A 13,042-nucleotide genomic window follows, 5' to 3' on the forward strand; every position below is an offset into this window, starting at 1 on the left:
GTAACGATCCAGTCTTTCCTTAAATGTAACCAATGATCCTGCCTTGACCATGTCTGCCGGAAGCTCATTCCACATCCCCACCACCCTCTGTGTAAAGAAATTTCCCCTCGTGTTCCCCTTATAATTTTCCCCCTTCAATCTTAAACCATGTCCTCTAGTTTGAATCTCCCCCTTTCTTAATTGAAAAAGCCTATCCACATTTACTCTGTCTGTCCCTTTTAAAATCTTAAACACCTCGATCAAGTCCCCTCTCAATCTTCTACGCTCCAGAGAAAAAAGCCCCAGTGTGGAAGAAATTTGATTGGTACTTTTAATAAGAGGAGGAAGATAAAACCTATTGATCTTGTGAAACAACCAAGAGACTGGGCTTATGAGCTGCTTTCCAATATTGACTGCAGCTACGAATCTGGCATTTACACGACTTGCAACTACAACAGTTTAATAGTTCCATTGCGCTGATTTGCTTTCGGACAGTGAGACATCACGATTTCATGACATTGGTGCATGTAGTTTGCAGATAATGTAAGGTACAAAATGATCATAGAATTGTGGAACTGTTACAGCAGAGGTGGAGGCTATTTGGCCCATCATGCCTGCTCCATCTCTCTACCAGAGCACTTCCATAATTCCATCCATCTCCTTTTCTCTGCAGTTTTCTCCGATGCATTAAAAAGTGTGTGTGTGTTATAGATTTGGATAATTAAGCAATGGAATATCTTCAAAACACACACACACACACACACACACACCCACCCACCCACCCACCCACCCCCACACACACACACACCCACGCGCGCACACACACACACCCACGCGCGCACCCACCCACCCACCCACCCAGACACACACCCACGCGCACCCACACACACACACCCACGCGCACCCACACACACACCCACGCGCACACACACCCACGCGCACACACACACACACCCACCCACCCACCCAAACACACACACCCACGCGCGCACACACACACCCACGCGCGCACACACACACACACCCACCCACCCACCCACACACACACACCCACGCGCACCCACACACACACACCCACCCACCCACCCACACACACACACCCACGCGCACCCACACACACACACCCACGCGCACCCACACACACACACCCACGCGCACACACACACCCACGCGCACACACACACCCACGCGCACACACACACACACACACACACACACACACACACACACACACACACACACACACACACACACACACACACAACATACTCTGCCACATGTTCAATTAGTGCATGCAGGATTCCAACAGCCAGGCAGTGTAAATATTCTTTTACTAATGGCCATTTTAATTCGCTTGCTCTACCAGTGATCTTCAGTACTTGAGCTCCCCTGTCAACGTCTACAACTTGCCCTGATCCTTGTATCACATCTTCCCGCAGCCTTCTTCAATGACGAGAGGCCGAGCCTCCCTAGTCTATTGTTAAAGGTATAGTCCTTCATCCTGGGTACCACCGCCATGAATAGTTTCTGGATCTTCGCTAATGCCTTCATATCGTTCCAATAATACAGTACTCAGAATTGAGCGTAATATTCCAGTTGGAGCCAGTGTTCAGCATAATTCCACACCTTGTATTCCATGCCTTTGTAGATAAAACCCAGAACTGTGTATACTTTCTCCACCATATTAACTACTTTATCTGTCATTGCTGCTACCATTACCCCTCATCCCTTTACTCCTGCACTCCTTTTAGAACAATATGTTTTATTGTCTTTTGCTGCTTCTCATTCTTCTGACAAAAATTCACCATTTCATATTTCTCAGTATTAAACCTATCTTCCATGTGTTTACCTGTTTCACCAGCCTATTTATATCTTGCTTCTCTTTATCAAAATCCTCTTCACAGTTTCCAATACTCAAAACTGTGGTCTACATTTCCTAGACCAGGATATTAATGCAGCCAGGTCCATCACAAACACTGACCTCCCATCCACTGAATGCATCTGTGTGAACCCCCGCTTCATGAAGGCAGCCAACATCATAAAGGGTCCTCACGCTGGTCACAATCTCTTCTCCCTGCTCCCTTCAGGCAAATGGTACAGAAGCCTGAAGGCCATCACTTCTCGGTTCAAGAGCAGGTTCTTTCCAACAGTTATCAAGCTCTTGAACCTTCCTTTGTTATACTTATCAGAGAGTGCTCCAAGGACTGTCACCTTTTTATGCCCTTGAATAATTTTGCATATTTGTTAATTATTTTTTGTGAATTTATTATCTTTTTAAATTCAATTAAGAATTCAATTTAAAATTGTTTTTGCAAAGTACCTGTTCGCTGCAGCAAGTAAGAATTTTGGGGCATATACATTGTACAATGTATATGACAAATTCGTTAAGATTACGCTAAAACTCCTGGTAACCAGCACCTATGGGGATTGATAGATGCCGGATTAGTGTATTTTCTGGTTGTTTGAGATTATGTGGTTGGCGAACTAACGGCGAGGTGCGTAACTTTTAAACTTAAATTTTTTTACCTATTTATTTTCCTCAGTTTTTCTGTTGGTCGCTTGAATTCTGGATACTAGGGTTTTTACTGTATAGGTTGAACCTCTATTAACCGGTGCTCTGTGGTCCAGCAACTTCCGAGGTCCGGCACATTTTGAATCTGCTGCCGTTCATACAGACTCCTTGCAGACAGCACAGGACTCTAACACCAGTCCCGATCACTGGTGGTGAAAAGGTTGAATCTGCCCCGATTGGGTTCGAGTCCCATGCTGTCTGTAAGGAGTTTGTACCAATATCCCAATTGCTGGCACTGTAAAGGCGTTGCACTAACCGCTACACTAACTGTGCTGCCCCACAGAATTATTTCCTGTTTTAATCTTTGTTCCACCTTTGATATGTTACATAAGAGGTTCCTTTAGGGGTCAATTTCTGCTTTCTGGCATTTTCTGTGGTCCAGCAATGGACAGGTCCTGACATTGCTGGATTAAAGAGGTACAGCCTGTATCTACCAAAATGCAAAGTCCCCATCTTTGCTGATGTCCAAGGAATGCTGCTATTTATTCTCCCTCAGTCCAAAATGCAACCTTTCACCATCACCTTCCATGGTCTATCACTTTGCCAATATTGTATTCACTCCATCAATGACCCTTTTATGCTGGGTACTTTAATTTTTCTGATAAATCTGTGATGTGGTACTTTATTGAAAGGTTTCTGGTAATCCACGTATACCACATTGACTGCATTACCCTCATCAACACTGTGTTATCTCATCAAGTAACTATATCAAATTAGGTTAATATGATTTCCTTGCTGAGTTGCATTAATTTTTCCTTTTTCATAAAGGTCACTGATAATCCTCTCCAAGATCAAAGCTAGTAAAAGCTTTCCCAATGCCAAAGTTAAGTGAACTGTCCTTGAGTTGCTGAGCTTGCATTTAATCTTTTGTTTGAACTCAGGAGCGAACTTTTAAAATTTAATGTATTTGGACATACAGGTCAGAAGCAGGCCCTTTTGGCCCACAAGTCCATACTGCCTAATTACACCCAATTAAGCTACAACCCATTTATTTATTGTCCAGTCCTTTGATAGCAGCCATATATTCAAGGACCCCAAGGATATGGGCTTAGCCCACTGCTCTATTCATAATACACCCATGTCTGTGTGGCCAGGCACAATTCCAGTTTGTTGATGACACCACAGTTGTCGGCAGAATCACAAATGGCAATGAGGAAGTGTACAGGAGGGAGATAGATCAGATCGTAGAATGATGTAATGAGAACAACCTTGCGCTCAACGTCAGCAAAAGCAAGGAGATGATTGTGGACTTCAGGAGGAACTCAGGGGAACATAACCCACTCCTCATTGCAGGCTCGGTAGTGGAGAGGTGTCAGTATCCCCGAGGATCTGTCTTGGAGCATCCATGTTAATGCAATAACAAAGAAGGTTTGCCAGCGGCTTTACTTTGTGAGGTATATAAGGAGATTTGGCATGTCACTGAAGACTTGAAAACTTCTACAGGTGTACCGTGGAGAGCATTCTGGCTGGTTGCATCACTGCCTGGTACGGAGGTGCCAATTCTCAGGACAAGAATAAACTTCAGAGGGTTGTTAACTTGGCCTGCAACATCACAGGCACCAGACCTCACTCCATCAAGGACGTCTACATGAGGCAATGTCTTTTAAAAGCAGCCTCCCCTCAGAGACCCCCACCGTGCAGGCCGTGCCCTCTTCTGCTACCATTGGGGAAAAAGGTACAGGAGCCTAAAGATGAGCCCTCATTGGCACAAGGACAGCTTCTTCCCTGCTACCATCAGATTCCTGAATAATCAATGACACTTATTACATTTCGTACACTTATTTTAACTTTTTTATAGTAATGTTGTAAGATGATTATAATGTGAATGTTTTCCCTGTGACGCTGCTGCAAACCCCGAATTTCATGACTTGGTCATGACAATAAATCCTGATTCTGAAGAGCCCTGGAATATGATGGTTAGTGCCTTGGTAATTTCCTTCTGGACTTCCTTCAGAATACTATGATGAACCCCATCTGGTCCTGGTGACTTTATTTTAAGTTTATTTATTTACCCTACTTTGTCTCCTGCATTTGTTTTCCTTTCACTTTTCTTCAAATGGTACAAGCAAATTGGAATAAACTAGAAGTCATTAAATAATGCATGCTCTTGTCCGATTCCCTTTCACCTGGTGTCTGGAATTCAAGCAACTGGCAGCCTCTGGTAACCTGTAAAAAAAAAGGGTAAAAAAATGCAAGTTTAAAATTGTAAATGTTCTCTGAAGTAACACATAAGCCATTGGTGAAGAGCAAGTATTCAGCCAGTGGAGGGCCTTGCTCGTGCTTTGTTCATAGCAGCTGTTTGAATAAAGTTGTGTGTAACAGCAATGGCGTCACCCGGGATGAAGAGCAGGTTGATGCTGCTTGCCATTGGGTGACTCTCTTAAAGAATCTCCTTATCCCTGCTTCAGAAGAGTTGACCCGGTCAGAGACTTATACTTAAATTTGGGCGGGGGTGATTTATTATCTATAATGTTATTGTTCACTTTTTAGGTGGCTCTGTGGAGGGGAGAGGAACCTGCAGATGCTGAGAAGGTTAAATGTTTTCAAAGAATGTGTCTGAAAATAAAATAAAATGCTTTGAGGCTTATACCGCATATAATTGTGAAATCGTCAAATTATTTTGGACATTGTGGAAAACTTTCCAGTATGAGATATTTCTAATGCCTGGTGTTTATTATCCATGATATTCTAATCAAAACGAAGCCAGAGAGTTCTGTAGAATCAGTGTCAATGTTGCTGGGTAGGCAAAAATCCCAGATTTCAAATGCTCAAAATGTGACCAAAAAAAAGACAATTCAGGTTCTTCTGTTATTTTTTTTCTTCTGGTGTTTAGAAGAGCTTCTCAGCTTGGTGTTCTCTCTGAAGCCTTCTGCAAGTTACCTTCCTTCCCTGTGGACGTGTACATGAAATCCAAGGGGGAGGATTAATTGTGTATTGGTGCAAATCAGATCCTAATCGGGCCTACCATACAAAAGTCGCCACCATGCAAACCTCAAAATACATCTGAGCTGAATGCAAGCGTAGAGTTCCCCAGGATACTTTAGTGATTATCAGGCAGCTGTACTGTCAGAATAATTTTTTTTCTTATGAGATTTTCTGCTTGAATGCGATTCTTCATTTCATGAGCACAACACATTTTGATTTTTTTTCCCCAAAGAGAACCGGTCTCTGTGAGGATGCATTTGTATGCATGAATGGATAAAATATTCTGATTGCATAATTATTGTTTCATTTTTGAAGTTTAAGAAACAATGTCATTAAGAGTGTTATTAGTTAGATGGAGAGTAAGACTCAGGTCAGAGAAAATTAAGTTGTGTGTGCTTTCTTGTAGTTTAGCAACTGAAGTAGATATTTGGTCTTTTACACATTTATGAAGCTCCGTCTGGAATACAGTTACCATAAACAACTAGATCTAGTCTTGAACAGTGATTATAGGATTTATTATAGGATGGCACAAACTGGGGAACTGTTTTAAATACCTTAAAACATGTAACCGTGCTGCATTCTTGACCTTCCTGATCCCCATATCAAAAGTCACAAAGACTATTAGTGTGCTCTACACAATAGTGCAGGAGAAACTCAGCAGGTCATGCCACATCCATAGAAAGTAAAAAAAAAAGAACCATTGACGGTTCAGGCGTGAACCCTTCTTCAGTAGTTTGGAAAATCACGCAGATGCCTGAATAAAAATAGGGTGGGAGGGGGATGAGAAGGGGAGGAACAGGCTAACACGCAAGAGGTGGTTGGAGGAAGAAATTGAGAATGATAAAAGGAGAGGGCAGAGGGCTATGAAAGAACTCTCTGATAAAAGGAAGGGAAGAGAGTGGGGAGCTGGAGGATGAGAGGCAAGGATCAGGGAAAGGGAGAGTCTGGCGGGGGTGGGGGTTAATGGAAGAAGTTGATATTGATTATGTCTGTTTGGAGACTGCTGAGATGGTATATAAACTGTTCTTCCAATTTGCGGGTGGCCTCAACCTCACGGAACATCAGGCCATGTGTCTGTGTGGCAGTGGGGTGTGGAATTGAAGCGGTTGGCCACTGAGTGGTCCTTGCTGTTGCAGAGGATAGAGGTGCTCAATGAAGCTATCTCACAGTCTGTGTCAATCTCTCTGATGTAGAGGAGGTTGCATCGGATGCAGTAAATTACCCTGACAGATTCATACATGAAATCTGTCTGATTTTTGGCACTCCTGAAGAACTGCTCAGGCCCGAAACAACAACAGCACTATTTTTCTTCCTATTGGTACTGAATGGCCTTCTGAGTCTTTCCAGCACTTTTGTGCACTGCACTCGACTTCCTTTGGTATACATATATCCGTCAAAACATAAATTTAAAAAAAAAATGTGCATTTTAATTTGGATATGTTGGTAATCTTTTCATGATTCAATTAAGAGTGTACTCACATTAATGGGTGTACAGACTAATCTTAATTTTTTTCATTTAATAAAATTCAAAATTTGAAGATATTGACAGCTGATGAACAACCTGTCCTCAGTCTTATCCATTGTCAGGGTGAGGCTGAATGTAAACTTCAGGAACAACACATTGTCTTCTTCCTACACAGTCTTAAACCCAACAGCATGAACATTGAATTTTCCAATTTTTAGCTAACCCCACCACTATCGGGTTCTCTTATTCTCGTTCTCACTTTTCTATCTTACCTGCCTCCGACCTCCCACTAGTCTTTTCCTCTATTTTTCTCTTTACCTCTCCCATCATCTACCACCTGTAGCCCCTCCCCAGCCCTCTATCTATTTTCCCTTTTATACACGATATCTCTCTTTCCCACTTTAGTCCAGATGTCACAGGTCCCGACCTGAAACTGACTGACCCATGGATACTGCCTGATCTGCTGAGTTCCTCCAGCTTCTCATTGCTTATCAAGGTTGTGGTGTAGAAGAACCTGAACAATTTAATGTAATTAAGAATGTAATTTGCATGGTTTGACATTTGTTTCTGAGCAACACCTGCCCAACTAGTCAATTATGCTTGTTCCTTGAAGAAGGGATTGGACCCAAACGTTGGCAATATATCTTTGTCTCCTATGGACACTGAAAGACCGGCTGAGTTCCTCCCCGACTGGGGCGCTCTGCTGACTGAATGATTGCTGCCATCCTCACCAAAGTGTTGTGTGTTGCTTTGGAGAACATTTAGTTTGACAATTTTAAACTTTAAATTTTTATTTATTTCCTCTTTTTTTTTGATGGTTGCTTGAATTACGGACACCAGGGCTTTAACTGTGTTAATTTTGTTTTTATTTCGATAAATAGGTGTGAAAGAACCCAACTTTTTGCAATTCATGCAAAAAGTTGTGTTGCAGGTACCACAAGTTATTAAGAAGGCAAATGGCCTTCATCGCTAGAGGAATTGAGTTCAAGAGCAGGGAGGTCATGCTGCAACTCTGCAAGATACTGGTGAGGCTACACCTGGAGTACTGTGTGCAGTTCTGGTCTCCATACTTGAAGAAGGATAGACTGGCCTTGGAGGCAGTCAAGACGAGGTTCACCAGGTTGATCCTGGCGATGAGGGAGGGGGCGGAGGGGTTGACCTACGAGGAGAGACTAAATCATCTGGGATTATACTCATTCAAATTCAGAAGAACGAGAAGCGATCTTATAAAAACATAATATTATGAAAGAGATAGATAAGATAGAAGCAGGAAAATTGTTTTCACGGTGAGACCAGAACTAGGGGACACAGCCTCAAGATTCAGGGGAGTAGATTTAAGATGGAAATATTATTTTTCGCAGTGAGTCTGTGGAATCCTCTGCCCAAGGAAGCAGTTGAGGCTACTTCATTAAACTTATTTAAAGTTCATTTTGATAGATTTTTACATAAAAAAGGAATTAAGGAATATGGGGAAAGGGCAGGTAGGTGGAGTTGAGTCAGTGATCAGATCAGCCATGATCTTATTGAATGGTGGAGGAGGCTCAACGGGCCATTTGGCCGACTCCTGCTCCTATTTCTTACATTTAAATACTTGCTGTTGGCTGAAAACACCAATCTGATGAGATTCTTAATGAACCATTTAAATGTTAGGTTTCTTCCGTTAAAAGATATTCAGAGTAAACATTTCAATATGGTTAAATATATTATTCTTTTTAAGACTGACATTTTGCTTTGAAAACATGCAAGACATTTTTGGGAGGGATGGAGGGAGAGGAAAAGTTTTTTTCCCCACTTCTGTAAGAATTTTAAATTTAAGAGTTCCAGTTTAAGTCCACAGCACAAATCTATCCACAATTGGAATTTCACTAAAACAATCGATAAGGATCATTGATGTGTGAAATGGAAATGTCACATTGGTGATGAGGTGTTTGCCTGAAATTATCAGGACATCTTGAGCAATGTTTGTCTCTCCCCTGGTTCTGCTTGCGTAAGGTTTGGAAATCTTCCATTTCTCACCAGTGACATTTTTCAACTTGTTGCGCTGTCAATAAGAAGTCCTGATAGTTTCCCTGTAATGTTAAGAATTGAGGTTGTATGAAAGACCTGGCAGAAAGTGGTATTAGCACTGAGGTTAAATTGCATGTAGAAATAGCCACAGTCTTCTAAAGACAAAGTGTTTCATAATCTTTAAATGTGAGCAATTTCTTGTACTAAACGGCAAACCTGCATTACGATATTTCATCTTTAGAGTTGAGATATTGTCGATGATACAAGCAGACAAACACAATGATTTCATTAAATTCCACTATTGACTATTGGAATGATGCGATTGACCTGTGTTAAATGGTCAAAAATAGAATGTGAACGAACATGAGCGGCATGTTGTTGTGAGTGACCTGGGTTTGAATTTGGCGCTGTCCGTAAGGAGTTTGTGTGTTCTTCCTGTGATCTGCATGGGTTTTCTCTGGGTGCCCAAGTTTCATCCCCTTCTCCAAAACCTCTGGGGTTGGTCAGTTTATTGGATGTAATTGAGCAGAAAATGGAGCCAAACTGAGCCATACTTTAAATGACATCGATAGTGTAAAGGTGCCTGTCTGTGTTTTTACTGATTACCTTGATACCTTGATGAACTTGTGAGTTAAAAAAAAAAAATTGATTCATCCCCTTCTCCAAAACCTCTGAGGTTGGTCAGTTTATTGGATGTAATTGAGCAGAAAATGGAGCCAAACTGAGCCATACTTTAAATGACATCGATAGTGTAAAGGTGCTTGTCTGTGTTTTTACTCATTACCTTGATGAACTTGTGAGTTTAAAAAAAAAAATTGGTCACCCTTTATGTCCTAAAGCTGCTGTGTGACCCGCTAATTTTCTCCGGCACATTGGTGTATTGCACTGGACCCTAGCATCTGCAGACCTTCTCGCTTAACTCAACAAGGTAAAGGATTTGGCCATCAAGTGACTAATTGCAATTGAAATTTCTTAGTTCACAAAGTGTCTGTCAGTGGCTAGCTCTGATCGGATGGTTCTCCATAATTTGTTTGATCATGATTTTTTTTTTCCTTTGCAGAAAGTCTGTATAAAATGTGGAATTGAAACGATTGGGAGACAGCGAAAACCTTTTTGGCTTTGCAAAATTTGCAGTGAGGGAAGAGAGGTAAGTTGCAGAATTTGTGCTGTTCAGCCCTCGAAACTAAACTCTGAGTATTTACGTGCAAGAGTGTCATTGCAACCTTGTATGCAAACTAATTTTGAGCCATTAAGCATTTGTGTATGCAAATGATCCAGTTCAGTGAATAATTGTTAAATTATCTATGAAATATGAAATTTTCTAGTGTGAAGCAATTAGATCATATTAAACATTAAATCCAAAGGGAAAAAAATTCCTTTTTCTGTTACACTTTTTCTACTTGTCAACAAACTCCCAACAATATCAAATGTGGAAAAACTAATCTTGGAAATCAATATTTGTTGTCATTAAACAACTAATAAAAGTATGTGTGGTGGCGCCAGCAGGTCGTGGTCGAGCCCGCAATCGGAGACATATTCGGAAGCTCTCAGTGCAGGGCAAAACAACAGACAGGAAGTTGATGTCCCTTCCGCCCTGCATAAGCATGGGGCCAGCATGGACCTTTTAAGCGCGCAAGTTTGAATCAGTAAATCAGTTGGTTTGAAAGGCTACTCGACTTGACGTGTTTCTTCCACTCATGGTGGCTGATAGCCACATATGCATGATTTATTAGAGTAAGTGTCCATGATTTTCACAGCTTTTTTCTCTCTATATGTAAATTAAATCCATCACGTTTAGGCTGAGTTATGAGTTTCCGCAATGAGCTATTGAAAGCCCAAATGCAGCTCTGTCACCAGCTACTAGATTAATAGTTGCATTGAAACTGACCAGCTTACATAGATCATTAACATTAGTATCTGTTGAAACAAACCCGCAGCCTATTGAAGTAGACCTTCATTGGTTATTATAGAACACACATGTCAAACTCTGGCCCGCGGGCCAGATATAATTATATTTGACCCGCAAGATCATTTCAAAAATGTATTAGAGGTGGCCCGCTGGCCACCACGCCAGTATAGCGCATGCACAGCTAATACTACAAATCTCAGAATGCATTGGCGTCAGCTCGCTAATCGCCCCCACCTCCTCTGTTTACGTTGCAGGGTCTCACCGTGGACTCTGGTTTTGGGGCCTGGCCGGTGTCAGGGGAAGCCAAGGCCGCTTCCCAGCGCCCGGAACCGGAGGCCTCAAGCCTGACCTCGCCAGGACCGTTGCCCACTCCCCCTCCCTGCCGCAAGCCGACCCGCGACTCACGGTGACGGGGCCGCTGATCCGCCGAGATGCCGCCCTGCAGCGAGAGCCGATGCCCCCGCACTGTCGTTGTCCAACCCGATCGCCCGCAAACCCCGCCCTCCCGCACACAGGCCAGAGTAAGGATTATGAACTTTAATCTCAGGATAAAACGATCTTCCAATAGTTTCATGTCACAGTGATAAATATATTCCTGGTTAAAAATGGTCCTGCACCTGGATACAAGCTCATTAGGCATAAAACTTGAAAAGTGTGTAAATCAAAGGATATCTGTACCAATGGAAAAAGGGCATGGCAAATAACCCTGCTAGAGTTCATGCCCACAATCAGTCACCCATTTGATTGTTTCAGGAATCATGTTATTCTCCCACATTCTCAATAGCCCTCAGATTTTACTATTCGACAGCACACTAGCAACATTTGACAAATCCTCTATAGAGAAATATTATTGATTGAATATTTTATTTCTCATTTGTTAATGCTTCTGGAAAGAGTTTATCCAAAACTATTATTAAACATTTATTTTAATAAGAAAAAGTTTAACATTACATATGTTGAAAGAAGAGAAAACATGCAGATGTTGTTGAAAATTTTCAATATTTAGTTCGGCCCTCGACTTATTCCAAGTTTTTAATTTTGGCCCTCCGTGAATTTGAGTTTGACACCCCTGTAGAATGTTCCCGCAGAAATACATCATCCACAATGAAGGGTGGAGATATTATAATAGATAGAGTGGGGAATAAAGGTTTCAGCATGTGGTATATTTGTCTTTTGGGGAGATGGCACGTGCAGGTAGAGCAGCAGCAGAACATTTTCATCGGAGCTGAAACAAATCAAGAAAAGTGACTCCCAAACAAATGGATGAAATAGGTCCTAATTGGAAGAGGATGTCATTATGGGCATTTATTTTGAGAATTAGAAAGCTACTCTAGGCCGCCAAAGAAAACTTTATCCTTTTGAAGGCAATGTTCACAGAGACTGCAAACTTAAGCCTCTCTTAATTGACCGCTCAGAAAAACTGAGGAGTTTAAAAGGATGTACAAAGGAAATACTAGTGATGCAGTGATTTAACAAAAAAAATGCCTAAAGAAACTGTACTTCCAAGATTATATCACATGGTTTCTCTCATTCTTTCGCATTGAGGATATGTCTGAGCTTTCACATTGAAACTAATCAGAAATGCCTTTTACTTATTGAAATATTTAGCAATGCCTGGGACATAAACAATTCCTGTACTGGTTCATTCATGCTGTTTCATTTCTACTCATCTCCTTTCAATACAGACATGCAATCACTTTGCTTCTATACTCAATTCATAGTGCACAATTTAAAAATAACCTTTTTCTTTAATTGGTCGGTTCTTGAAGGAGGTAAGATTGTTGTCAGACAAATTCACACAGGTGGAGACAGCAATAGTTGTGGTAAACTTGCATGATTTGTTATTGACAACATATTAATTAAAAAAAAATTCTCATCAACAAAGCATTAATCTAAAATACCCAAACCAATCACACAGAATAATGTCTGCTTGCCTTTCACCTGAAGTTTAAGTTTGTGTGTGTGTGTGTGTGTGTGTGTGTTTTTCATAAAGAAATGGTAAAGATGATTTCTTTAAGGTTGTACTGTATACAGGGTGAAAAAAAAATCAAAATCTAAAACAGAAAATGCTGGAATTATTCAGCAAAATTCAGGTGAGATTAATCTGTTCTCTTCCCACAGATGCTGTCTGACCTGCTGAGTATTTCTAATATTTTTGTTTTTAAAAAAAATCTTGGTTTCAGAT

General features: G+C 41.3%; 1 protein-coding gene across 4 annotated transcripts in view; it reads left to right on the forward strand.

Annotated features, from left to right (window-relative positions):
* LOC138749175 (rab effector Noc2-like) overlaps positions 1-13,042 on the forward strand; it is a 124,966-nt gene that overhangs the window by 52,164 nt on the left and 59,760 nt on the right. For all 4 annotated transcript variants that reach the window (XM_069910197.1, XM_069910194.1, XM_069910196.1 and 1 more), the window contains one exon: positions 10,009-10,095. In XM_069910197.1, coding sequence (XP_069766298.1) covers positions 10,009-10,095 — 87 coding nt within the window. The remainder of the gene's footprint in view (positions 1-10,008; positions 10,096-13,042) is intronic.

This window comes from Narcine bancroftii, chromosome 14, assembly GCF_036971445.1.
Source record: "Narcine bancroftii isolate sNarBan1 chromosome 14, sNarBan1.hap1, whole genome shotgun sequence".
Classification (NCBI taxonomy): domain Eukaryota; kingdom Metazoa; phylum Chordata; class Chondrichthyes; order Torpediniformes; family Narcinidae; genus Narcine; species Narcine bancroftii.